Below are 25,952 nucleotides of genomic sequence, written 5' to 3' on the forward strand. Positions count from 1 at the left end.
TAAGTCAGTTCATTTGTGACTGCAGTGCAAGAAAAAATGGCTGCCCCACTTTGCATGAAAGTAAAGCAATGTGCAGTGATTCGTTTTAAGTGGTCTGAGGGTGTGACTGGTGCCGATATTTATCAACGCTTTGTGCACAGTATGGAGACAGTGTTTTGTCGCGAATGTGTGTGCTTAATAGATAGAGAAGTTCAAAGAAGGAAGGTTGCACGAGTGTCAGCCATGAAGAAGGAGCCGGATACATGTCCACGTCTGAGGAGAACATCGAGCGTGCACGTGAAATGATCTTGCTCCATCGGACTATCACCTGTTTGGTCCCCTGAAAGAAGCCCTAGGAGGACGGAGCTTCACGCCTGGTGAAGAGGTGAAGACAGCGGTGCATTTGTGACTCGCAGCTCAGCCTAAAACATTTTTTAATGAGAGAATACGAAAGCTTGTTGACAGATGGACAAAGGGTATTGAAAAGCAGGGAGAGATCGAAAAATAATGTGTTTGTCTTTTCGGAAAGTTGGTTAAAGTAAATTCTACAGCCAGTGTGGATAATTTTTGACTCACCCTCGTACAAAGATGTCAAGTCTGGAGACCAGTAAGACAAATGGTAGGTGACCAATCCTGGTCCCATTGTAAAACCAGTCTGATATGTGCTGGAGGGAGATGTTTTACTGCCTGAATCAGCCAACTAAAGGAAAGGAAATGAGCTTACTGGTGATATCTCCAGCACTAGTTCCTAATTAATAAGGTATAGCTGCAGTTGGCTCAGCCCATAAAATCATGGCTTCCAAAGTGTATGGGCAAAGCATCAATTTAAAAAATAACCAAAACAGAATATGCCAGAGTGACATAGCAGGGAAGATGGACTCACCATGAGCTCGACCTGTGCCAGGCCCTCCTTGGGCAAGCTGTAAAATACCCTGGCTTCTTGGCTCCCCTCCTGGGCAATCTCCTGCCCTTCTGGGCTCAGTTCCCATCTCTTGCTGGATCGCTGCTCTGCCTCGATGATCTGGAAAGACAAAGACCACAGCAGGTGAGGAGCACCATCTAATGCTGCGCTCTAGGATATATTTGAGGTCTTCAAGGTGAGCGCGCACTGCACAAACGTCTTAACTGTGCAATAAATTATCATCCTTCATTTATATGGTGCCAAAAGGGTTGTGCAGTGCCTTACAAAGTACATATATAAATGAGCAAACAAGAAAAAAAAAGTTGATAGTACAAAACAATGCAGGACAAGGACATGGTTTATAAAGATTGCTGCATGACAGTAGGGCGTCAGCAACCAAGTGTTAGGTGGCATTGTGGGGAGTTTGTAGTAAATGATAAGTAAGGGACGAGCAGCATATGAGGGAAGAGGGCCCTTGTCATGAGAGCTTACATTCTAAATGGGAGGGACAGACAGACAGTGGTGACACAGATGGAGTAGATAGTAAGGAAGGAGCAAGAAGTAGTGGGTTAGGATGAGAGCTGGAAAGTTATGAAGAATCTCGGTCTTAAGAGCCCATTTGAAGATTAGAGGAGGTGGAGAGAATTCCAGAGGTAAGGTGCAGCACAGGCAAATTCTTGCAGATGAGTGTGGGAGTAAGTAATCAGTGGACAAGAGAAGCGACATGGGCGGGCAGGAGTGTGATGGGAGTTGAGGTCAAAGATGTAAATGGTAGATTTGATGAGGGCTTTGTGAGTGTGAGATGTTTGAATTAGGTTCTGAAGAGGAGCCAGTGTAGGCCTTGTAGGAGAGGGAATGCATATGTAGTGCGTTTGGAGAGGAAGATGATTCAAGCAGTAGCACTGAAGACAGATTGGAGTAGAGAGAGGTGGGAGTCAGGGAGGCCAGGTAGGAGGAGGTTACGGTAGTTCAATCTGGAGATGACCAGTGACTGGATGAGGGTCTTAGTTGCCTCCGTGGTGAGAATGGGTCTGATCCTGGAAATATTTCTAAGATGAAGATGGCAGGACTGCGAGGCATACTGGATGTGAGGCAGGAGTCAAGGATAACTCCAAGACAGCACACTTTGGGGATAGGGCAGATAGTAGTGCCATCAATAGATAATGAAATTATGGGAGGTGAGTTTATGCGAGAGGGTGGGAAGACGATCAGCTCAGTCTTGGACATGTTAAGTTTAAGAAAGCTCTGGGACGTACAGAACACACACACACACACATTATATAAAGTTTCAGAGTATCAGGCTTCTTTTTTCAAGAGAACTCCAAAATGTTGCTGCTGAGCCCTGTCAGGCAATACTATAAATCCTGCGAGTGCCCTCTGTGGCCCCACATCTATTATCACCTTAAATGTATTTGTGATGCAGTACCGTGGACCAAATGCGCACTCAAAACACATGAAAACCTACCAGCCCTCCTCAATCTCCACCATTGACCTGCTCATCTGCCCAAATCACGTTTTCCCTTAGTACGTGAGCTCTCATGGGCAGAGCCCTCTTTCCTCTTGTTCACTCCTTAGCACTAGCCATGCCATCCATACTCCTTGTCTTTTGTCTCCGAGTCCATTTAGCAACTCTGATACCGTATGCTTGTCCTAACCCTGTGTACAGGCTCATCGAGTGTGAAACTGCCGCCACTTCAGCAAACTTACCAGCACTACAAGATAGTGAGTTTCGCTATGATCACTGTCTCCTCGTCCTACCTAGTCTCTCAAATTATGCTGGGTTTTGTTCCTAGATATGTTGATTTACTGCAGGGATGGGGAACCTCAGGCCCGGGGGCCGTATAAGGCCCCCAGAACCTTTTGGTCTGGCCCTCTGAGCTTTTTTCTGCTAGTCTTATCTGCCTAGCAGTGTGCCTACAATGGCACCCTACAGCCATAATCTATGCAGCAGTGCCACCTGGGGCGTTCTTAGGATGTTTCAGATGCTCACACCGCTGTCCTTACAGCACCCCGAAGCATACTCAGGATTCTCCGGGGATTGCTGTAATCACCGGCAATTGTGGCCCCACCCTGTGTGACATCACATGTAGGGGGCGTGGCCTGCACCGGCCCACGAATATTATATCAAAATGGCCCTCTGCAGAAAAAAGGTTCCCCACCCTTGATTTACTGTATTGTACTTATGTCAAGTTACTTGTTAGTATAGTTTCTATATTTTTTGCACAGCGGGATACAGTAACTTAACAGCACCTCTAAACTAAAAGTTAAATATAGATACTTGTCATTCTGGGGATTCTATTATCCTCAGAAATCAGGGAGCTTCCTCAAAACAACCTTATGCCCGGAATGACAGGTGGTCACACCCATTCCCCTCCCCCTCCTTTACCACCAAAAGATAAACAGATACAGTCTGGCCCAGTATTAGTGATATTATGCTACGTGTATACAGACCTACTTTTTTAAAATCGGAGGAGTCGTCACAACACCCCGGCTGCACTCTATTCAGGAGAAGCCACCCTCAAATATAACCAAATGGCAAGTGGGCGGACACCATGGTTTTTTCAGTGGCGAACAAATAATGAGTACCCCTATTGTCCATTTCTAGAGACTGCACAGTTTTTCCTTGGAGAGAAGGAAATCCCAATGACCAATTGCTTTTCCCTGCGCCTGTATCAGTGACATGTACACAGGGCAGCTCACAGTATACAACTTGGTAACTTACTAACAATAAATACATTAAGGAGCAAATAATCTAATTTGGGAAGGACAGCCCATGCTCTGCTTGCCTGATGGCTGGAGGGACACGCTGGGACATGTAGTCCCACAATTACAAGAGACCCACAGGATTCCTATAGGTACTGTGCTATTGCATCAGCCACTGCCACTCTGATTGTCTCACCTCTCCCAGGGACTGCAGGCTCTTCACTGCCCCCACCACCTGCTGGTGGTCCACACCCAGCGCACCAGCCAGCTCCAGGCTATCAAGGCCCCCGCACTCCCCATCCTGCTGCAGCCTCTGGAGCAGAGACTCTGACAGCGTGTTATTATCCGCCATGTTGCCGGGTCTGCTGCTCTGCTCTCCAGTCTGCGCATGCGCCGGCCGGCCACCACATGCTTCTTGTCTACTCTCTGCGCATGCGTCGCACTCCGCCACGCTCCGGGCTGCTCTCTGAGCATGCGTACAAGAGCCCACCGTCCTTCAACTTCGCCGTACGGAGCCACTGACGTCACGCACGTGTCGGGCTCACATCGTGACCAAGACGAATGCATTGCACGCAATTACGTCGGCCATCTTAGTACTCATGAACTCTGCATTTCTTGGTGATACGTGAACGTAACGTCGGACATCTTGCTCCTCCAGTAAGTTGCATATTATCTCCATACTTTCCACTGTATGAACTCACAGCTCCCCCTGCTGGCGCCTAGGTGTACATACACATTTTAGGAATAGGCACTAAAATGCACTGACTCAGGGCTGTAAATGCCTCCATTTTCAATCATCGGCGTAAAAAAGCCGTAATCTGCGAAAAAGTAACACGGATGACGTAATTCCGCCGTAATCAATTGCAAAGACTTTTCGCGTCAATTCAATGTAATAGGCGAAAAAGTTTCACCTATGAATACCTGGCAGACAAAAGTGCATAATGGCGGTTTTGGGGTGCAAAGGTGCGGAAACCACTCTGCACCCTTTGGACAGACTTCCAAAGGATAACTGCATCAAAACAGGAGTCGAAAAAAGTTCATAGTTGGGGTACAAACTTAAAAACTAGCGAAATAGACTTGAGGGGGGGTCTGCAAGTATGGGGGGGTGTTTTTTTATTGCAGGTGCTTGCTGTAGGTGTGTTTTTAACGCTTTTTAACACTTCACTTTTGCGGTTTATACCCATTTTCATGTGCCCCAGATTTGCTGGAACTAGTTATTTTCTCCAAAAAAACCTGCTAAATGCTATTCTTCACCACTTATCCAAATACGCTATATAGAGGCAATTGAAAGCACTTAAGTACCCCAAATAGCTCCAGGGGGGCTAATTGGGGACATATATACACATTCCCAATGTTAGTGCATCTTTTGGGGAGTATCAGGTTTATTTCCCCAAAACTGGCAGCACTTTTCGCCTGTTTGAGTTTCGCCATGACACGTTTTTGCATCCTTTGAATTGAATACAGCGAATAGCGGGGGCGCGCACGAAAAGTTTCCGAGGCTAAAACACGCGAAGTCGGCGAAAAGTGCGTCATGCAAAAAGTACGGGACTTTTCGCACCTAATTGAATATGCCCCATAGTACATTTTTTGTACATCTCTGAAACAAAATAAATGTGATGTTCCGTTTAGTGATAAAATTGCAGATAGCATGACACCCCACTTGTTTGGCCTGAGTTAGGGTGATTTTCCTCCTCCTTGCCCCATAAAACAATATGATTTTTTTTTTTAACAATGTATAATGTGTCTGTTAAACAGTGACCTTCTAGAAGCTTTTATGAAGTTATCAGTAGCAATTATAATTCAAGAGCTGATAACGCTGAGGAAGGTCTGCGCTGATTGTCATGTATATAAGTACTGTACAACGGAGCAATCTCTGGGACTCAATAATATGGTAAGGAAAGTGATAGCATGGTATGGAAAATAATGACATGGTAAGGAAAGTGTAAAGCTGCATACACACACGTCGATTTTTTGATCGATTATCGTGAAACGATATCGTTTAACGATAATAGTTTGTAAAAATCGTTCACTTTCTGAGTCAAACGATGAACGATTTTCGTTCATGCGCGTTCATGTTTGTAGTTTAGTCAGACTTGTCAACTCAACGATTTTCAGTAAGGGAATATGCAAAAATCGTTTGTAGTTCTAAAAAATCGTTCATTACATTTAAATGAGCATAGTAAATGAACAACTTTAGTAAACGATTTTAGTTCATTTTTTCAAGGGAGAAAAACGTTTACTAAAATCGTTCATTAACTAAATCGTTGTGTGTGTATGCAGCTATAGTATTGCACAGGATATACAACAATGTAACGCAAATAATGTTATCATCATGTGTGATACATTTCCAGCTTACCTATATTATTATATGTAAACACAGGGTTTTGAGGCTAAAGCTGCATACACATGTCAAGATTTTGTCCAACCAGCCAACTAGTTGATTGGTTGGAATGAAAATCTGGTAACGTATGGGAGTAACTGATGATCAGCAATTTGCTCCTAAATGCCAGAAAACAGATGAAAATGGTCGTCAGACAAGTTTGTTAAATGTTTGATCTAAACTATTTGTTCAAACAACAGTTTTTGTCCATTTTCCGGCGTTTGGGAGCAAATTGCTGATTGTCATTTGCTTTCATACCTTACCAGATTTTCATTCCAACCAATCAAATCTTTACAATGTATGCCTGATACCTCTATTATTATTTTTTGTCTATTAACACTGCACTAGATGTAATTATTAATTATATTCAATTATGTATTACATTTCAGCAGCTGTGTCTGCACAGACAAGTGATACTATTTATACTTTAGTTTCACTTTCAGGTGTAGTAATAACATGTTTCTATTTCCCATTAAGCACAGCTGGAGTGGTCACCCTGGCCATGCAGGGACTATTTATTGAGACTGTGTATTCCACACAGACATGAGCTGAGGCTTTACATTATACACTTTCCTCATTTGGTAGAATAGAAGTGGTGTATTGGTGATTGTTCTGTTTATTATGATGTGTGCACTCTCGTCCTGTAGCATTGCAGACATTGATAGGTGAGAGTGTGTGTGTGGGGTGGGTAGGTCCTCGGCTGGAGTTTATCAGGATCTTTGCTTGCAGATTAAAGGTAGAGCAGTGGAGGAGGTCAGGAGGACTTATGACATAGGACAGGGTGCAGTACCCTCAGTCAGTGCTAGGTTTGTCAACGTCACAAAGGGGAGGGTCTGGCATTTAAAGAGTGTTCCCACCTTTTGTGTTATACACAACCCCAAATATCACCCATAAGATACATAAGAGGTGACTGGTACCCAAGAAAGGACACGTCATTTTATGTACCAGAACTTGCTGTAGTCAGCAAATTGGTAGATGTAATACTGGAGGCTGTGTAAGCCCCTCTGTTTTATTCATTTGCTACTTAATGAGGGTCTTGCTGACATTTTGTGAGGTGCATCTTCTTCTATTCTCCATCTTTCCTTTTTGTATCTCTTCTTGGTTGATAAGTAGATGAGGAGTCTCTTCCACACATTATAAGTTATGGAATGTCTATGCATTATCAGACCATTTCCATCTTTACACTAATGCTGGGTACACACCTGAGCGACCTAGCGGCCGGCACACACACCGAGCGGCCAAATTTGGTAAGCTTACACACTTACCAATCGACCGCTCTATACGTCTGGCCAGGCATCACAACTGGGCGGGCATTAAAATTTGCCTGCCCAGTTGTGATGTCAGTGTAGACTGTTCCTGCGGCCAGTGTAACGGGTCGGTGGGTCATCCGCGCGCACTGGCAGATGTGCACAATATATCTGTGAATGACTTCGTTCACAGATATACGTATTGTTTGCACACACGAGCCGACACACTTATTGATATATCTTTCATCGGCTGTAGGAACGATATATCTCATAGTGTGTTCCCAGCATAGGTATGAAGAATGGAGAGTACAAATCAGGAATACATACTAACGCTGCGGCCTGGATCCTTTACTGACCACGAGACAGTACTAACCGGGTCTCAAGGTGCACAGTATTTGCTCCCTGTAGCAGTGAGGCGCTGAGGTGGGAGTGGGTAGGGAGAAGTCAGTCCGGAAAGGGATCCACAATTGCATAGTTATTGATCATTTAAAATTCATAAACTGAGGCTTCTACAATATGCGCATGGCTTATACTGTAATCACATATACCTATAACTTTATGCATTACAATTGTACTTTCTCTTCCTAAGATGCTTAAGTATTACATGGCAGCCAAGACTGCATAATACCCTTCCTAATGCTAAGTCTCCTCCGTGCGGCTGCAGATTATGATGCACTGAAACCTTATTCTCTGGACCCCTGAATGTGTATAGCTCCCTCGCCTTGTTACTACAGAGATGCTCCATGTATCAGTGATACTATGCTTTTGCTCACGTCTCACCCTTCTGCTAGTTTGGCCAATCTTAGTTTTAAGCCAACGTGCTCATGTATATCGACAAAACCAATTATTGGTTCATTGCCCCGATGTGGAGAAGCATGTTACATGGCTTTATCTAAAGGCTGCTAACAGCTCAATAGAGACAGATCCACCTTTTTCCCCTCAATCTGTAAGCTCTCACGAGCAGGGCCCTCTTCCCTCACTTACACCATCATCTCCCCACTGTCTACAGCGACACCTTTCCCTTGGGTCTTAGGAGCTGGTTCGCTAGGATGCGATCACTCGTAGCTGGCTGATATTTGCAATCTGCGTATGCGTATGTGCGCGAAGCACTACGAAAGATGCTCACCCAGCACAGACAGCCCAGTTGAATGAGTGACAGGAGAGGCCGTCTGTGGGTGGTAACAGGGGCAGGCCACTAGAAACGGGGGAGTGGAGGTATGAACGCAGGCGTTCCTGAGTGTTTCAATGCCGTTTCAGAGGCGTGCATAATTAACAGGCAGCGTCACAGTACACGTCACCTGGTTGTATTTCACACTGAAGTGATCGCAGTGCTTGCGGCAGGGTATAGTCAACCTCAAGCGCTGCGATCGCATCCGATGGTGCTCGATGTGCCAATGTTTTCATGTACTTCCAGGAGATGACGTGCGCAAGTGGGCGTCTTATGAATAGCTGGTGGGCGTCTGCATACACAAAGTGATCGCACGCCAAGACGCAGTGGGCGTGCTAATGCCCTGCCTTGCTGGGCGTGCGTTACATTTGCATACGCTGGGAGCGAGCGATAGCATGTAGCGAGCGGGTCTGAATGAGCTCCTTAGTGCTGCTGTTACAGCAATGTCTATAGACCATGTCCTGTAGTGTTCTGTACTGTAAGTGACTTTGTTCTTGTTTTGTTCATACTGTTTCTGTCTATGTACATTGTAAGGTGTAATATAAATAAAGGAGAATAAGAACATTGGGAACTATTATTCTGGATACTCAGGAAATGAGATACCATAAAGTGAGACCTGGCTGCTGTGCTTTCAAAATAAATAAATAATATATATATTTTTTTATTTTTGTATGAATACAGGACGCTACCTTTATATATTTACATACAAAAACAAGTTTAGATTAAAAAAAGAAAAATCTATATTTTTTTTATACCAATTGTCGTGCCCCATTAAACATAAGGCTGTATTAATAAATGTTGGTTTGTCAGTGCTGCATTCACTGCAGTAATATCACATTTTCCTCCTCTTCCTTGTCTTGTAGTGGACCTATTGCTTATATAAAGGGCAGCCAGTCCCGGAGGCACTGGTTACATTCTCATGAATATCGAATGGCTGCTCACGAAGCCAGCAGATAACAGCCCCCACTTTAAGCGGATTGCTTACTTTCAGACAACCCATCCTTTTAAACAGCCCCACCACTGGGTAGTACTTCAGTAGGACCCTTCTCCTAAGGACCTGCACTTTGCCGGAGGGAGATAAGAAATCTTTTGGCCCTGGAGTCATCCTAGCGTTCCATCTGATTGTGTGGTCCACATCGGGCCCAATCGAATGCAGTTTGCCTGCAGCAAGCACATGCTAGGCAAATCTACACATGGACGTGGCCTTATATCACCTAACTAGAACATTACTACCAAGGCCACCTGTGCTCTGCAAACTGCTGTCTCTTGTTCAACCATCTACATTTTGTTTTTGATTCCAGGATTTGTTCTCTAGAAAAGCAATGATGTCATCTGGAGGCAGGTAGAAGTAGTCATCCGTGAAAGCAATATCTGCACTGTCCATTGCCAGATGTCCATAAGGTTTCCTCAAGTGGTAGTTTCCTGTACCACAGCGCCCTCTAAGGATTTCCTTCAGGTAAAACGTCTGCAAGAAATACAGCGCAAGGACCATCTGTTCCAGATTGACTTCATTCCATGCCGTTAACTTCTTCAGTACAGCATTCATGCTTTCGGAAACATTTGTGACCACGCCGCTGCCTGACGTATAGATCCTCAGTTCGGTTAGTAACCATCGGCCACTCTTATGAATGATGTCGGATATAATATTCTCTTCAAAATACAAGACAAAAGGCTCGCTCCATTCTTGTCTGTAGCCTTCGTAAAGCTTGTGGAAAAGGTTTTCAGTTTCGGTTTCCAAAAGGTGACGGACATGGGTAACATAATCCATTTTATCAGCCCTAGATTTATGACTTGACACCCAACTTTCCACATCCTTCAAAATGTGATCCCAAGGGAGGACATGTGTAACGTTCGGGACCACACTGTCAAGGGCATCCGAGACCGCCCTCTCACGGTTGGTCACAAGTCGAATGTCGGAGCTGTTAAAGTGATCGGTGAGGTCATTCATAACGTTGAAAAAGGTTTTGTGGACCTCGACAGACGTGTTGTCGTAAATCATGGCGGCGAGCGGAATGGATGGCTGCCCTTTGAACCACGGACATTTGAAAACAATAGGGGACACGTAGTAATCTCCCAGTGTGAATGTGGTGTCATAGGAAAGCAGCTGATGGTGGTTGAGGCTGCAGACCTCATTATATAGATCTACAATTTTCGGAAGCGCAACGACAATGATTAATTCCGGCAGGAGAGTAAAATTGCGTATGAAGTTGTCGAGGGCAAAGCGCAATTCATATACCCCATAAACATCGTCACGAATAAGTTTCTTTTTGGCCTTTTCAATACTCAGCTTATGTGCAATTTGACCGACACTCTCAGGGAGTTGCACGTTGACCAGGAAATCGGACATCTCTTCAGGCTCCTCTTTACAGCTGGCTCCTGGGTCATTTACAAGCCGTACATCGACATTTTCCAGCGATGTTGGTAGGGTGCGATCATCGCTACACTGCGGAAAACTTTCCAAGGTATCACGTGCTCCCTCTCTTTCGCTGTCTGCACCCAAGTAATGCACGACTACCAGGCAAACCCTTTTGTCCGTGCTTTCATATCCATAGCGGAAGAACTTTTCACGCTTCCCGCTGAGTATTTTCTGATGATAGGTCTTAACGATTTTGGGATCTTTTTTAGGGAGAGAGTGGACCCCCATGTGCGCCCATCGAATCTTGTCTGCTCTCCACTGTTTTCTGGCATCCGGCCTCCCTTTGTAGGAGTACAGGTAGATATCACCATGTTTGGGACTGAGGGCCGGCAGCGTAGAGATCATTTCATCCATCGGGTTTTGCAGTAGGAGTAAAACCTCTTGGTTGGACAAAGCAGAGTATTTCCTCTTGTAGACCATGGTCCTCGGCATGATTGCTGGAGGTTATTGAAAATCCGTCTGTAAAGCAAAACAATGGTCTATTTAGTTTTTACCTTTTCACATTAATTTAGTATCTAAAGCTCGTCATACACTGAACAACTGTTCTGAATGATTATCGTTCATTGTTCACATCCTGAAAACGGCTGAAAAACAATCTGGATCGTTTGGATATCAAACCTGTCCAATCCTCCCAACTATGATTCAGCCATCGTCACGCTGTTGAATGAAGACTCCTGTAGTTTATGGATGTCCACCGATAATCATGCCGTCACTCGGCCCGTCGTGCAGTCTATGGCTTGCTTTACAGAGAGACAAATCACTAGGAACCAGGGTTGCATAAAATTGGATTTAAAAAAAAATAAAATAAAAAAATGGATTTATTTGATTTATATAGGATTTTTTAATTAAGATTTTTTTTTTTAAATAAACGTATAAAAATTTAAACCGTTTACTTAAAAAAATTTTAATAAAAAATCCTATCCAAAAAAAAATCTGACTTAAATCAAATTAATAAGTTTTTTTTTTTTAATCCAATATTATGCAACCCTGCTAGGAACTAGTGAAACCACTATAGCATAGTGACTTGGTGATTCTTAGTAAATTGCATCACATCTTCTGGATGCACGGAAAGTAATAGGTCTTAAAATTATATATCTCAAGAAAGAATTTTGATAGGCAAGTATCAATATTTTATAATATATATATATAGGAAGAGCACAGTGACTCACCGACCAGTCACAGTGTGCTTCTTCTTACAGTGACTCTTTGGGGGCGATTCAATTGTTCTATGGGTAGCGACAGTGTTGCAATTCAATTGTTGTAGGCGTCCATTAATGGTCGTGGTCATCGCATCCTATTAGACTGGGTTTAGCCATGTAAAATGGCTAGACCAGTCTAAAGTCCTGGGGGTACATTTACTAAGATTCGAGTCTAATCAAGTTTTTTTTTAAACCCGATTAGCATTGCTGAAACTCGGGTGATTTGAGGCTCCTGAAACTCACAAATTTACTAAGAAGTGAGTTTAGCTGAGAGTTTTCCGATGGTAAAGCAGATCGAGATTTCTCCGAGTGGAACTACAGGTGCCAGCAGGTGGCCGGCACCCGTACTTCAGCCGAAGCCTGGGGTTTCAGGAGAGGGGGTCCCCATCTCCCCTGAGATACCTGGCTTGGGGTGTTAATGCTTTGGCCGGGGAGACCTGGTAATAAGGTCCCCTGGCTGTGGCATTACACCCCAGTCAGTTTAGGTCCGGTGCTGGTTTTAACTATTGGGGGACCCCTGCGCTTTTTTCCCCTTATATTTAAGACCAGGACTGGCCCTGCAGCCAGGTGCTGGTTCCTAAATTAGGGGGGAATCCTACATGGTTTTCCCCCGTAATTTAAGGAACCAGGACTGGCTGAGCAGTCTGGGGCTGGTTATATCTTTTCTTTTTGGGGGGGGGGGACCCTACATAATTTTTTTTAACATTAACCATTACAATAGTGATTCAATGCAGAAACATACACAAATCTCACTGATCTGTGTATGTTCCTGCCAAACTCGCAGCTCAGGAGGTGGTTTATTTGAAACTTCTAATTAGCTGCGAGTTTGCAACAATTACACCCGATATTGTAATCTCGTTTTTTTAGTAAATTCCCGAGATGTATCTTTTTCATGGCCGATGGTGAGTTTATTCGAGTTTGCAATCTCATCCAAGTTTTACAGTGAAGAGAGAGAAATCTCTCCCAAACTCACCCGAGTTTATCTCTAGTAAATTTGCGAGTTGAATAAAAATGCCCAAAGCTCAGCCCAGAATTCAATCTTGACCAAACTCGAATCTTAGTAAATTTACCCCCTGTAGTTTGGACGCCCTAACCACATGTTTATTGCACATTTCTGCTCCTGAGGGGGAGAGCAGAAATGCAGGCAGCTATCGCACCAAAACGTAGCAATCGAATAGAACTGCGCCCCCCCCAAACAAAAAAAAACAAAGCCAGCCAAAAAACAATTGAATCACCCACTCTGAGTCTCGTGCATTAAGATGAGTTTTCAAAAATAACAGAAGGAACGGTTTACTGTAGTGACATTTTTTCTGGTGTATATTTTCTGCCAGCAAAGTATTGAAGACTTGGACACCAGAGAAAAAAAATTGTGTTATAGAAACAATTCATGTACTGGAATGTATGCAGTAGCGGCTCCAGGCACGGGCAAGCCGGTCCATCGCCCGGAGCGCTACTGTTTCCGGAGGGTGCAGGAAATGCTCACCCCCCTCCCAGCGCTATAGTACATATTTAAGCTCAGGGGGAGGGAGCGAAGGATGGAAGAGGCGGCAACACAGGAGGCGCTGGGCGTCACAGAGAATTCCCCCCCCCTTAGGTTTATCAGGTAATTATAAAAGTAACGATGGGACGCAAGTTACCATTTATGATGATTTAGAACATAAACCAATATTAGATGTCTTCCTAGGGCGCAAGAATGGCTGGGGTCAGCCCTGGCAGTAATCATAATATATATGGCACAAATTCTAACTGCAGCACTTTACCAGCTGAGCTTATATATTACAGCTATAAAACGAAATAATCCAGCAAAGCATCTGCATTACTGTAACCTGACCATAGATGGGCGGATTGTTACATCCTATGCCCAATCTGGCTACACAAGTGCCCGACAGAGTCGCGCTGGTCCAGTTATTATGACCAAATCCTGAATGGCGCTGGGATAATCAGACTTGGATGCAATGTGGGGTGTTGATGGTGCTGGAGGACTACAAGTCCCAACGTGCCCTTACAGCAAAAAGGATGTTTTTTATTTTAAGTTGGAAGATCTGGTTCTCTGCAAGTGGGTAGGTCATGCTTAGACTTGTAGTTCCATAGCAGGGGAACAGTTAGCTGTACAGTACAGGGTAAGGGGAAATGGCTGGCCCGGATACAGAGAGGATACACCATGGCAGACACCTCCTCTTACACGCACGCAGTTACCTGACTATTACGTCCCCGGCTGCTGCTTCCCTGCTTTTGCTACCGACAACCGGAACTTTACCCGACACACAGGGATGTTGCCAGAGCGGCCAATTCCCTGCTTCCGTCACTGCGCCCTCTGACGTCACGCTCACTCACAGGACACGTGACTGCTAAAGTTACACCCAGGTCATGTGACCGCTCATGCTACACCTGACCCCGGTCATGTGACACACACAGGCGCTGCTGCATGGTGGTGCTTTTGGCTGCACAATATGAGAGACTGAGGGGAGAAGCTGCGGGGCACACAGGCATGTCAGGGAGAAGCTGGGGGTGTGTGGGTAATAATTTGTTGTAGAGTCGGGGGCAGAAAGCCATGTCACTGTTGGTCATGTGGGTAACTAGCTGCTGTGGAAGGGGGCATGTTAGGGACCATCTGGGGGCATGTGAGGCACACAGGTGGCTGTAGCCTGCTCTGATAAAAATGGACATGCTATGGAAGCAAACTATATTCTTTTCAGTTTCAAATGGGTAATAGAGAGTAAGGTTGATGTTCCAAAAATATCTGAATATACTTTTGACACCATAGCCCTGACACCACCCAACCTAATTTCCATTATTTACATATTGATTTGTACCCCTTTGTTTATATATATATATATATATATATATATATATTTCTTTACCATTATTATCTATAGCTTTTATTATTTATTATTACTATCTGTATGTATCGCTCCATCATGTGTTAGGTGCATGCCATCATTGGTATAGCTTTTGACCTCTGCATTTCATCACCTTTTCGTACATCTTATGGTGGTCATTTTGTCCTCTACCTTTCTTTTTGCTACTACTTATTTAACTATACTGATATTTTTGTAATTAATTGCTAGATTGCTCTGCATTGTATTGCTGCTGGCCCGCTGCTGTATTATATATTGCTATTCAATCTCATACAGGAAGAGATCTGAAGCTCCTGCCATGCCGACATGTTCTCGCTCCCACCCCCGTGCACTTAACATTTTACTCTCCCATCAACCCCCACTGACTGCCCACTCCCTTGATTGGTCACGCCGATGCTCCTCCTCACCCTCTCCATCACCATACTCCTTAGCCCTTTTACTATGAATCCTTCCCCAGTTCCTATACCTCTCCCCCCTCAACAGACACACTACTTGCTGTCTCTCACATCTCCATCTTCCCAGCCAAACTCCATTCCCATCACATCTCTGCACCTGCACTTCCCTATATCCTGTGCCCTCTGGAAATCTAGATCAGTCTGAAACAAGCTGCCCTTCATTCAGGACTATTTTATCTCTGGCTCTGTCAACCTCCTCTCTATTATAAAACATTGGCTATCTGTGTGGAGTTTGCATGTTTTATCCATGTTTGAGTGCATTTTCTCCCACAATCCAAACGCATACTAATTAGATTTTGACAAAAAATAAACCCTAGTGCAGGGTTTCCCTAACTCTGCCATTACAGTCCAGGTTTTAAGGATATCCATGCTTGAGTACTGGAACATTTGGGTTCTGGACATTGTCTCAATGGGCTGTAAGATGGACCTTTTTGGGTCTTCCTCCTCATAGGTTTTTAACTACAGGTCTGCAGTCCAGGGTCATGATCCCTGTTCCAGTGGACCAAGGGGAAGCAGGCTTCATAGTTCAGAAGCCAGATGGATCATTCCAGCCCTTTCTCAACTTGAAATCTCTGAATATCCATTTCATGGTACAGAGATTCAAAATCGAGTCTTTGAGGTCGATTTATTTTGAGCATGGAGCTGGGGGAATGCTTGGTGGTCATGGACATTAAGGATGCCTATCTACACATTCCCATTTGGGAGACTCCGCAATCTTTCCTAAGATTATTAATTCAAGACCATCGCAACCATCGGGCTTCCCATGGGAACGCCTCTGTCTGGGCAGCCACGCCCCCGGCACGCCCACCAAAGGGGGAGTGCTGTCACTCACCATCGACAGCACGCCCCCTTTGTAGCGAGACCCGGAGCGACGGCTTGGGCGTCGCTATCCGGGTCTCGCGCATGCGCACGCCGGAGCCGGCTCCCTCGTGCGCATGCGCACTGGGCCAACATCGACCCGCTTGCGAGCGCTCAGCGCTCGTGAGCGGGTCTGAATCAGGCCCAGAGTTTTGCTCTGTCTTCTGTGGCTTTGAGAGCGAGAGGCACCAGGTTCTAGACTGTTTTAGTTTGTAAATGCCACACACCTCATATCACTATCTACACCCCAGTGCTCCAGTGTCCCCCATGGAACCGGAGAAAAGGATTTTACAGTAAGTACAAAAATCACCATCACCATCATTTAGTGAGCAGGGCTGAAATGCCGGTTGGTGGGTTTTTAGACGCCACCATCGGCCACAACAGCCCTATGGCAGTGAGCATCCCCACCTGAGTATGGCCTCCTATGTGAGTGGTTCAGCGTCTTTGTCCGCGACCGCAATCAGCGAACCTCCCACAAGAGGCAACATCTCTGTCCGTCTTTTTAGCCCCTCCCGATACCTCCCAGCCACTCTCCATGAACGCCCCCTTACGTTTCTACTACCGTTCATCTAAATCTGCACTGCGATACTATGCGAACAAAGGGCTTGATTCAAAGTTGTACGCTATACCGATGTTTACGTGGTTGAGCGATAATCGGCAAGCTGCGCATGCGTCTAAGTTGCGCTTTGCCTGTATCAAGGTACGTTACCGTAGTCACTCGCAGAGACTGTACTCGCAGTGTGATTGACAGTCAGAGAGCGCTTGGGGGAGGTAACGGGGAGCCACAGGTATTCCAGTGAATCTGCTGGAAATAATTCTATAAATTAAAGGTTAAAAATGTGCAGAGCCTGCTGTCTAGGCTGGCCTGGAAAGATCTGGAGGACAAAGATCATGCACCCCCCCCCCCCCCCCACCCAATGCTTTTTCCATTACCGGCGCTAGGCTTGACCAGCCAGAGCTAGTGGAACCATAGAGAGGAGACCTGCAGTGTGTGGGGGGTGTCCTTGTGTCATGATTCCACCAGCCCTAGGCCAGTTGGCAACAGGATTGGTTTCCACAGGGATCCGGGCCTGCAAAAATAAATGTGCACTTGCTCCGGGTATAACCAGCTTTAGTAGCAATAGCCTGCTGGCACCTGTAGTGCATCGGTAAAAAAAAAAAAAAAATTCAAGTTCCATTAGTGTTTCCATCAAAGAGACTTCATATAAGGCGTACTCCCGCTGGTTTCTGGTCCCAGGCCGCTTACACCGAATGTTTCTCAGTGACTCCCAGTTGTGCTGGCGTCATTGCGGCCAGAATGGCACCTTTTTCCATGTTTGGTGGGCCTGCACAATGATTGCACCCTTTTGGGATATGGTTATATAGCTCATATCCTCAATTGTGCTCTCACACCCTCCCCTCTCTCCGGCCCCGCTGCTCTTGTGTGTCCCAATCTGCCAGTCATCTAAACAGGTCAACAAATTTATCCTACATATTTCTTGTGCAGCTAAATGCCAAATTTATAAGGCCTGGAAGCAGCCTTCTCCGCCCTCTCCTCAGGAGTTAACAGGATTTGGTATATTTCCAAAATGGAATATATAACTAGTCTTCAGAATAGCACAGTGGTCAGGTTTCATGATATTTGGACGGCTTGGTATCTCTTTCAAAGTATTCCTCTCCCTAGTCTAGCATAGTGGCTGGCTTCATCAACCCCTTTTTTTCTCTTTCTCTCTCTTATATATACATTTTGTTACCCACACCCACCTCACTTCCAGCCTCTTTGTTTTCCCCTCTCTACCCATTTTTCCTTGCTCGTGTTTCTGTCCATTTCTTTTTATTTTTTTTATTATTTTTTTTTTTTATTTGTGTTAGTGTATATCTATATACATGCATATGTTTCCAATGTTTTATGTATGCCTGATTTTGTTATTTACATACAATCATCTTTTTTATTATATTATTTGTTTGTCTTAATGGCTGTGTTGTTGCTTCTGTTCTCACTGGTCCTATTTGTATGGACAATTGTATTTCTATTGGTATAATTTTCAATAAAAGTTTGTGACCCCAAAAAAATGTCAAAAACAACAGGGCTCGGAGTCTAAATTGATAAAGGTTTTCTTTTTAACCAAGATTTTTTTTTTTATTACAAAGAAAAACTACCCCTAACCCCTTTTACCCATTTATTACCAACAAATTCATATGGGAAAGGTCCTCTTCGGTCCAGGTACTCATCCTAGCACTTGGCAAAAAAAAAAATGTCACACATCGCATAACTCTTCCCGACACTCCACTCTTATAGGAATGAATGGAGTTGCCTGATGGAGAATAGTAGAGGATAAAACATAGAACCTTTGCAGACACCAACTGCTTGGGTGCTGGTCCTGAGAACAGACACAGCGGTCAGAAAGTTGGGGCCATCAGGAGAGGTCCTTGAAGCGAGTGAAGGATTTGTAGGAGAAGAGGGTGGTTCAAGAAGTCAAGTAGAACGAGCAGAGATTAGTGGCCATTGGATTTGGCAGCAAGAAGGTCTTTACTGACTTTAGTGAGGGCAGTTTCTGTAGAGTGGAGAGGACGAAAGCCAGACTGACGTGGACTAAGCAGGGAGTGGGCCGACATCACTATAAACTAGCGCCAACTCTATACCTGGTGCAGGAGATCCGCATTTCCGCCTACATGTTCATGATTCAGTCTATGTGCGAACACCCACTTGTAACCCTGTTACATCAGCTCAGCTGCAAGTGCCAGTGCGGCTAAGATCTGTCCGACCCCAAATTGCCCGTAGTTTCTCAAAGGTTCACATGCTCGGCTAGGGAGCTTGTACTGTGCGAGCAAACAGAAGATATGTTCGCAAAATGAACTTACCTGTAACTCTAAGCCAGGTCCATATTCTGCATCTCGGTGTCATTAGCCGGATCCATTAACATGCTCTTGTTGTTCCCCTATAAATTGCACTCATGCAAATGCTCAAATACAGAATGTAGCCTTTTATTTAGAAGTACAGTACATGCAATGACAATGGGACATTCCCTAGCGCTCACTTTATTTGTGTCTGTGCCAACAGGTGGCAGCACAGAGCTTAAATATTTTTCTTGTTTACAAAGGCCATAGACAGGCCGGAGGCACTCACAGGACTCAAATAAGTGAAATTATATATAATTATTTTGTTAATGAACCATACCTGGATTTTAGTGGTAAAGGGATGCTGCCCATTACAGAGTCATCATTCTAGTTTATGGAAGAAAAAATATAATTTACATTTACTCAAGTCCCGCAGGTGCCTCCATCTGATCTTTGGACTGTTTAATGCTTCCCTAATGGAATGCTCAGAGGCGATTATCTCCCGATTGTCAGTGCACTGTCAGCCTCTATGTAAAGCCTGAGGAGATGACATCAAAGTAGCAAAAGGAGAGGGATTTAACCCCCTATTGTACCTCAGCACACTGAATAATACCTGCAACAATATATGAAGACTATATGGTCATAGAAATTCAGAGATATTAGTTGCATGCATTTGCAAATACATGGGAGGCTGCTGGGCCACGTCACGGCTTCTCTGCTACCAGCAGTCCCTAACACTAAGGGGTTCACGTCCGGGGCGCAGTGCACCCCAAAAAACGTCCAGCCCAGGACCCCCCCAGGGCATCACACGAAAATGGAAAAAGAGTGACAGTACGGGTGAGCGTTTGGGCGTAGGGCCCCCGGGACTGGTCTGGCTGGGCCTCCTCAGGGCATCACCACTTAATACACATAGTTGCTTTTCACATCACCTTTTATGTTTGTTTATTATTCATGTATTTTTTCACATATATTTTAACCTCTCATTCCACACTTAATGATTACTCACACACAACTATACTTTACACTGCACTGTCACTCTTTTTCCATTTTCGTGTGATGCCCTGGGGGGGTCCTGCGCCCCGGACGTGAACCCCTTAGTGTTAGGGACTGCTGGTAACAGAGAAGCCGTGACGTGGCCCAGCAGCCTCCCATGTATTTGCAAATGCATGCAACTAATATCTCTGAATTTCTATGACCATATAGTCTTCATATATTGTTGCAGGTATTATTCAGTGTGCTGAGGTACAATAGGGGGTTAAATCCCCCTCCTTTTGCTACTTAGTATGACCCCTCCCTTTCATGCACCTGATTAGTACTGCTAGATTGATTGAGCAGCTGCCATTTTTGTTTGTTTGAGATGACATCAAAGCAAGAGGGAATTCCGACAACCTTAAAGAATCGCAGATAAGCAGAATTTATTTCACAATTTGGTACAAGGTCCTATATTACACTAAGATTATCACCAATCGGATACTTCATTTTTGAAAAAATACTACACCGAGGAGGCGCCTGTCTCTTCACTTTATTGATCTATAGAAAGAGACAGATAAACACAGGGGTGGATAGATGAGGGGGGCCGGTGTGCAGTCTCCGTGGCACAGTATTTCTCAATACAGTGCTTTTTTTCTGGTGGAGCTGAATGAAACAAAGTACCAGCAGGGTCGTAGAGAGCCGGCCTGGCCCAGGTACTGTAGGGGCATGGCCTAATTGTGGAGGCGTGACCACGCGCCCTATAAAAAAAAATATGGGGAAAATATTATCGGAGCAGCCAGGGGAAGAACCATGTGGAGGTGGGTTAGCAATCCGTGTGATCGCTCCCCCCCCCACCCCCCCGCACAGCAGGCAGAGGAGACTGTTGCAGCTTAGCGGTGGCAGCAGCCTGTTTGGACCCACCGCAGCCCATCACACAGCAGCGAAAAGTGAACTGTTTGAGCGCTCAAACGAGACTTTTCTTGACAACAACAATGTTCAGGCTAACGCTGCTCCTCACTTCTATGGGGGGGAATTCAAGTGTGTTTCGTGCCGGCGGCCATTAGATGGAGCCCGACGGAGCAATTCAATTACGGCTCCATTCGGGCATGCACGGACAGGTAACGGTCTATTAGGTGGACAGCACAATACAGGGGACAGCACTATACAGGGAGGTAATACTATACAGAGGGGATGTGGTCAGGATACCGGCGGATGGGATATCCCGACACCCACATCCCGACATGGGACTAAAGATAGGCGTTGAAATCCTGATGCCTATCATTAGCCCCACTACTAAATCCTGACACCCGGCTTACTGAACGAAGGTAAGCCGGGTGTCTTAGCGTGTAGCTGCGGTGGGGGAGGGTTCGCTTTAGGGACCCCTGGGAGAACTTAGGGTTAGGCACCCCCCCCCCCCGGGAGGTTGGGAAAGGGGGGGTTAGCGTTAGGTACCACTAGGAGGGGGGTTATGCGCTAATGGGGGGATGATAGGGTTAGGCACTAGTGGGGGATGTTAGGGTTAGGCGCCACTAAGGGAGGGTTAGGGGGGGGGGGAGAGAGGTTAGGGTACTTACCTTTAGCTGTCAGGGTATTGGGCTGCCGCTGTCGGCATTACATACCGAATACCGATTCCATACAGAGAACAGGTCTATTAGGTGCACAGCACGATACAGGGGACAGCATTATACAGGGAGGCAACGCTATACAGAGAACAGGTCTATTAGGTGAACAACACTATACAAGGAGGCAACACTATACAGGAGACAGCACTATACAAGGAGGCAACACTATACAGGGGACAGGTCTATTAGGTGAACAATACTATACAGGAGACAGCATTATACAGAGGACAGGTCTATTAGGTGAACAACACTATACAGGGGACAGCACTATACAAGGAGGAAACACTATACAGGAGACAGCACTATACAAGGAGGCAATACTATACAGGGGACATCACTATACAAGAAGGCAACACTAAACAAGAAGGCAACACTATACAGGGGGCAGCACAATTCAGTTGTTGCTCCATTTGGGCGCACACAGCCGCTGGCACTGACATTTGTACTTGCAGCCCCCCCTACCCGAGCTGGCGAGCAGACATGACCGAAGAGTGATCCCTTTTAGCACTCAAACTGGACTTTTCACAGGCGTGACAATAAAACTGTATATATAAAATGTATAGGTAATGAGTGGTGTAGATTGTATTGACAGTTGATGTGGTAGATATTCTTATCTTGGTCTCTGACATCCCTAGTCTTAGTGCATAACGAGTTCTACGTCCTGTATACAGTAATCTGTGACTAGTGACTTGCATTGCAGTAGGGGGTGCATTGCATTGCCCCATGGAATTTAGCGAGGAGATAACTCTGTCCTATCCATTATACCCCTCTGGGTGCCTGGTGAGAAAGTCCCTGTCTCTTGTGGCAGTTTCCACGTTGTGTCACAGTGTATGTGTCCATGCCTGGGCTGGGTGTAGGGTTTCTTGCATTTAGTTCCTCTTTCATGTAAGTGAGACAGTGGTTACTGTGTTAATGAGAATGACATGCCTGCTATCACCCCCAGCAGTTTCCTGGTCGGCCCCAGCATCTGTCTCTGGCAGACCCCATGCTTGTGGTTACACAATGGCAGCAGTTAAAGTGGTTATTGAGGAAAGAGGCTTCTGTTGGGTAACAGTGCCAGATAGACCACCGATCGTCATTACGCCATACTTGTTGCCTACCATGCTTTTCACCTGCCTACCAACTAAACCTGGTCATTATTGTAATAAAATACTGTATTTTATGTTTTGTTTGTTTTTTATTATTTAAATGTGCAAGATGCATCCACGGGGCCCATTTAGCTAATATAACCCATCTCCTATGTACAGTCTTGTTCATGGATGCTCTCTCATTGAGTGTATTGTCTCCATCTTTAGCTAGGCGGACACATGCAGTCTTCCATCTACGGTCGTTACGGCACCGCCACCTAGTCAGCGCCAGCAGTTTGACGTTAGCAGCACAAAATGCTCCGCTCACTACTTAGTACAAATCGATGACGTTACTTCTTTCACAGAAGACATAGGGGTCAATTCAATTAGGGGCCATGTCCGCGATGCAGTGAGCACACCAGCCACACTTATGGTAGCCCAAAAATCACTTATTTCGATAATTACCCCTATGGGGCTGTCAACTTAAATGGGCACTTTAGGGGTGAATTTAGGGAAGTTTAGGGAGTCACTGCCACCATTCCAATGCCATTTCTGCAGCACAGCTTGGGCATCGTCTACAGTTCACCCCTAAATACGCCCAGCCTCCTGACTGTAGAAGTTCTGCAGTTGTGTTATGGTGGGTACACACTGGCCGATATATTGGGCAATCAATTGATGGGCCAATATATCGTGCCCCCGACAGCCAGTGTGTACAGACGATATGTCTGTGAACGCCGTCGTTCACAGACATATCGCATTGGCTGTGCTGCACAGCCGATGGACAGATATGTCTGCAGACATATCTGTCCATCGGCAAGTGTGTACGGGCGGTCTGTAGATTGCCCGTACACACACAGCGTCAGCCGCGGCGGAGGGGGGCAAAAAGCACTCCCACTGACATCACTTGTGATGTCAGTACGGCTGGCCCCATGGGAACGCCCACCAAAGGGGGCGTGCTGTCACTCACCATCGACAGCACGCCCCCTTTGGTGCGAGACCCATAATGATGGCTTGGCCGTCGTTATTCGGGTCTCGCGCATGTGCACGACGGAGCCGCCTCCGTCGTGCGTATGCGCACTTGGCCAACATCGACCCGCTTGCGAGCGCTCAGCGCTCGCGAGCGGGTCTGAATTAGGCCCAGTGTTCACAGACTCTTCACATACAGCAAATACAAGTTCTTCAGCAGACCCTAAGGTCCAGGACCCCTAACAGTAGCCACCCCCTGGCCTATCACCTGGGCAGCTTGTCCACCATCAGGAGCACTGTTCACTGTACCTGACACAGGACCTGATTCACTAAGGATCGCTATTGCGATCGCAGCTGCGATTATGCATGCAGGTCTGCTGCGAAAATATGCTAATGACTGCAATCGCAAAGCTAATATAGCGATACCCAAAGCCAGCATAGAGACGCTCACTACTGCTTTCGCACATCCGTAATACCTTGCAATCCTGCATATACATCGGTACCATCGAGTAATATCGGCCCTTCACGCACAACTACAACAGGTCTGACCTTACTCAGAAATTGCTAACCTCGTTGCAAGCAGTGAGTACACAAGCTGCATATGCCGTCACAGTGGCTAATTTATGCACGCCCAAGTAACGGCGTTCAAATGGACAGACGCGTCTGCGTTTCTCCGACCACTCCTCTGTCACCACCCGCCAAACGCTGACGTCACTCACTCTGCGATGGCTTTGTATCTGCATAGGCGATCACAGGGCTAACTCACGCACGCGCACTGTGATGTATGCGGCGTACGCACCGTCGACCGATTTGCGGTTGCAGTTGCGATCCATGATGAATCAGGCCCACAGCTGACAGGTGTCTGCAATCAGCTGCTTCTCAACCCTGGGCCAAAGAAAAACCTGGCATAGATCCTCTCCAGCCAGAACCCTGCAAACTCCCACACACCTCAGGCATGTTGTCTCTGTCACACTATCTGGCAAAGTGTACATAGGAAAGGGATTATATTTGCAAATTAGGCACATGGGTGTGATTTGCACACTTGACCGCTAAGATAGGACAATGATGACATTGGTGCATCATGTTGCAAATGAACCTAAAAGGCAGAGGAGCTGACTGACGCAGAGAGCCTAATTTACTAAGCAAGCCACCGCTTCACGGGGGTTTGGAGATGGAGATTTAAAGAACCACTAACATTCATTGCACAGCACGGTGCACTTTTACACTGAGGGATCTATTCATCATCACTTCATTTATACAAAGGCAGGTAAATATTAAAACTTTCACATACTTTTGTATAAATTGTCAGGGCCATTTATCATGTTCTCCAATAATCTTCACAGGCTGCTGCATCTGCAGAGCTCTGGCGGCACCGCAGCCCATTGTCCCCCACACTGCCTCTGGCTCACCCCAGTTGCTCCACTGGCCCAGGCTATGTCCAGGATCCACGGTGCTGCTGCGAGGAGACAAGTTAGGTAAGAGAATGCAAGGGGGGGAGACACCGGCGGATAGGATCCTGGGATAGACATCGGCGGCAGGGCAGACAGAGAGTGACGTGGGGGAAGAGGCGACAGTGGTCTGTGGTTACAGACAGCAGCAGAGTCGGCTGGGGCGTGGTGACAATGATGTATGCGCAGTTAGAGGAAGTCCTTATGGACACTTCAGCTGCAGGGGAAAAGTATCACAATTGCGAAAAGCTGACTCCGCAAAAAGAGCAGCTTTAAAAACCGCCACTTCTTAAATAAAGCCCTGAGTGTGTTCTACACCAGATTGCGTAGTGTGATTTTGCTATGCACATGCTCAGAAAGGGAACGCACGTATAAGTGCCTATGTAGTCTTGTGCAGTTCTGCCACTCATGTTCACCTGCGCCTGGAGAGGGATGGGGCTTTCTGTCATAGGCTGAGCACAGTAAGAGCGCGTTTATGCAAATGCGGAACATGCAGGATGTAAATAACATGCACTTCTTTATAGGTTGAGGTTCCATTTACTTAACTTACTGTAGGGTCTATTTACTAAGCAGTGTTAAGAGACAAAGTGAAAGGAGATAAGGTACCAGCCAATCAGCTCCCAACTGTCATTTTTCAAACACAGCCTGTGAGATGGCAGTTAGGAGCTGATTGGCTGGTACCTTATCTCATTTCACTTTGTCTCCTAACACTACTTAATAAATAGACCACACATCTGATAAATGACAATACAGTCTTTCTTTACAAAACCCTGAGAATACAAAAAAACGAACACTGAAGATTACATTAGTCTGTTGTGAAAGGTTAGATTGTCCTCAGTGATAAGTCTGGTCTGTAATTCTCTTACTGAGAATGACTTATGCAGAACTCAGCAGGT

At 45.7% G+C, this 25,952-nt stretch overlaps 2 protein-coding genes across 2 annotated transcripts in view; both read right to left on the reverse strand.

Moving 5' to 3' along the window:
- FARSA (phenylalanyl-tRNA synthetase subunit alpha) overlaps positions 1-4,023 on the reverse strand; it is a 29,567-nt gene extending 25,544 nt beyond the window's left edge. The window contains exons 1-2 of the mRNA XM_088462163.1: positions 3,780-4,023; positions 863-1,000 (exon numbers count right to left, since the gene is read on the reverse strand). Of these exons, the coding sequence (XP_088318289.1) occupies positions 863-1,000; positions 3,780-3,935 (294 nt within the window). The 5' untranslated portion in view covers positions 3,936-4,023. The remainder of the gene's footprint in view (positions 1-862; positions 1,001-3,779) is intronic.
- A 4,758-nt stretch (positions 4,024-8,781) lies between these two features.
- Positions 8,782-14,369, reverse strand: LOC148453419 (uncharacterized). The gene is made up of 2 exons (XM_088462169.1): positions 14,190-14,369; positions 8,782-11,253 (listed from the first exon to the last, which is right to left on the reverse strand). The coding sequence occupies exon 2, from the start codon at positions 11,224-11,226 to the stop codon at positions 9,649-9,651; it is 1,578 nt and encodes a 525-aa protein (XP_088318295.1). The 5' UTR covers positions 11,227-11,253; positions 14,190-14,369; the 3' UTR covers positions 8,782-9,648.
- Positions 14,370-25,952: the final 11,583 nt, after the last annotated feature.

Source organism: Taudactylus pleione, unplaced genomic scaffold, assembly GCF_031769625.1.
Source record: "Taudactylus pleione unplaced genomic scaffold, aTauple2 ptg001161l, whole genome shotgun sequence".
NCBI classification, from domain to species: Eukaryota; Metazoa; Chordata; class Amphibia; order Anura; family Myobatrachidae; genus Taudactylus; species Taudactylus pleione.

Excerpts from the sequence above, each read along its gene's own strand:
- LOC148453419 (XM_088462169.1), bottom strand. The coding sequence starts at position 11,226 with ATGCCGAGGACCATGGTCTACAAGAGGAAATACTCTGCTTTGTCCAAC.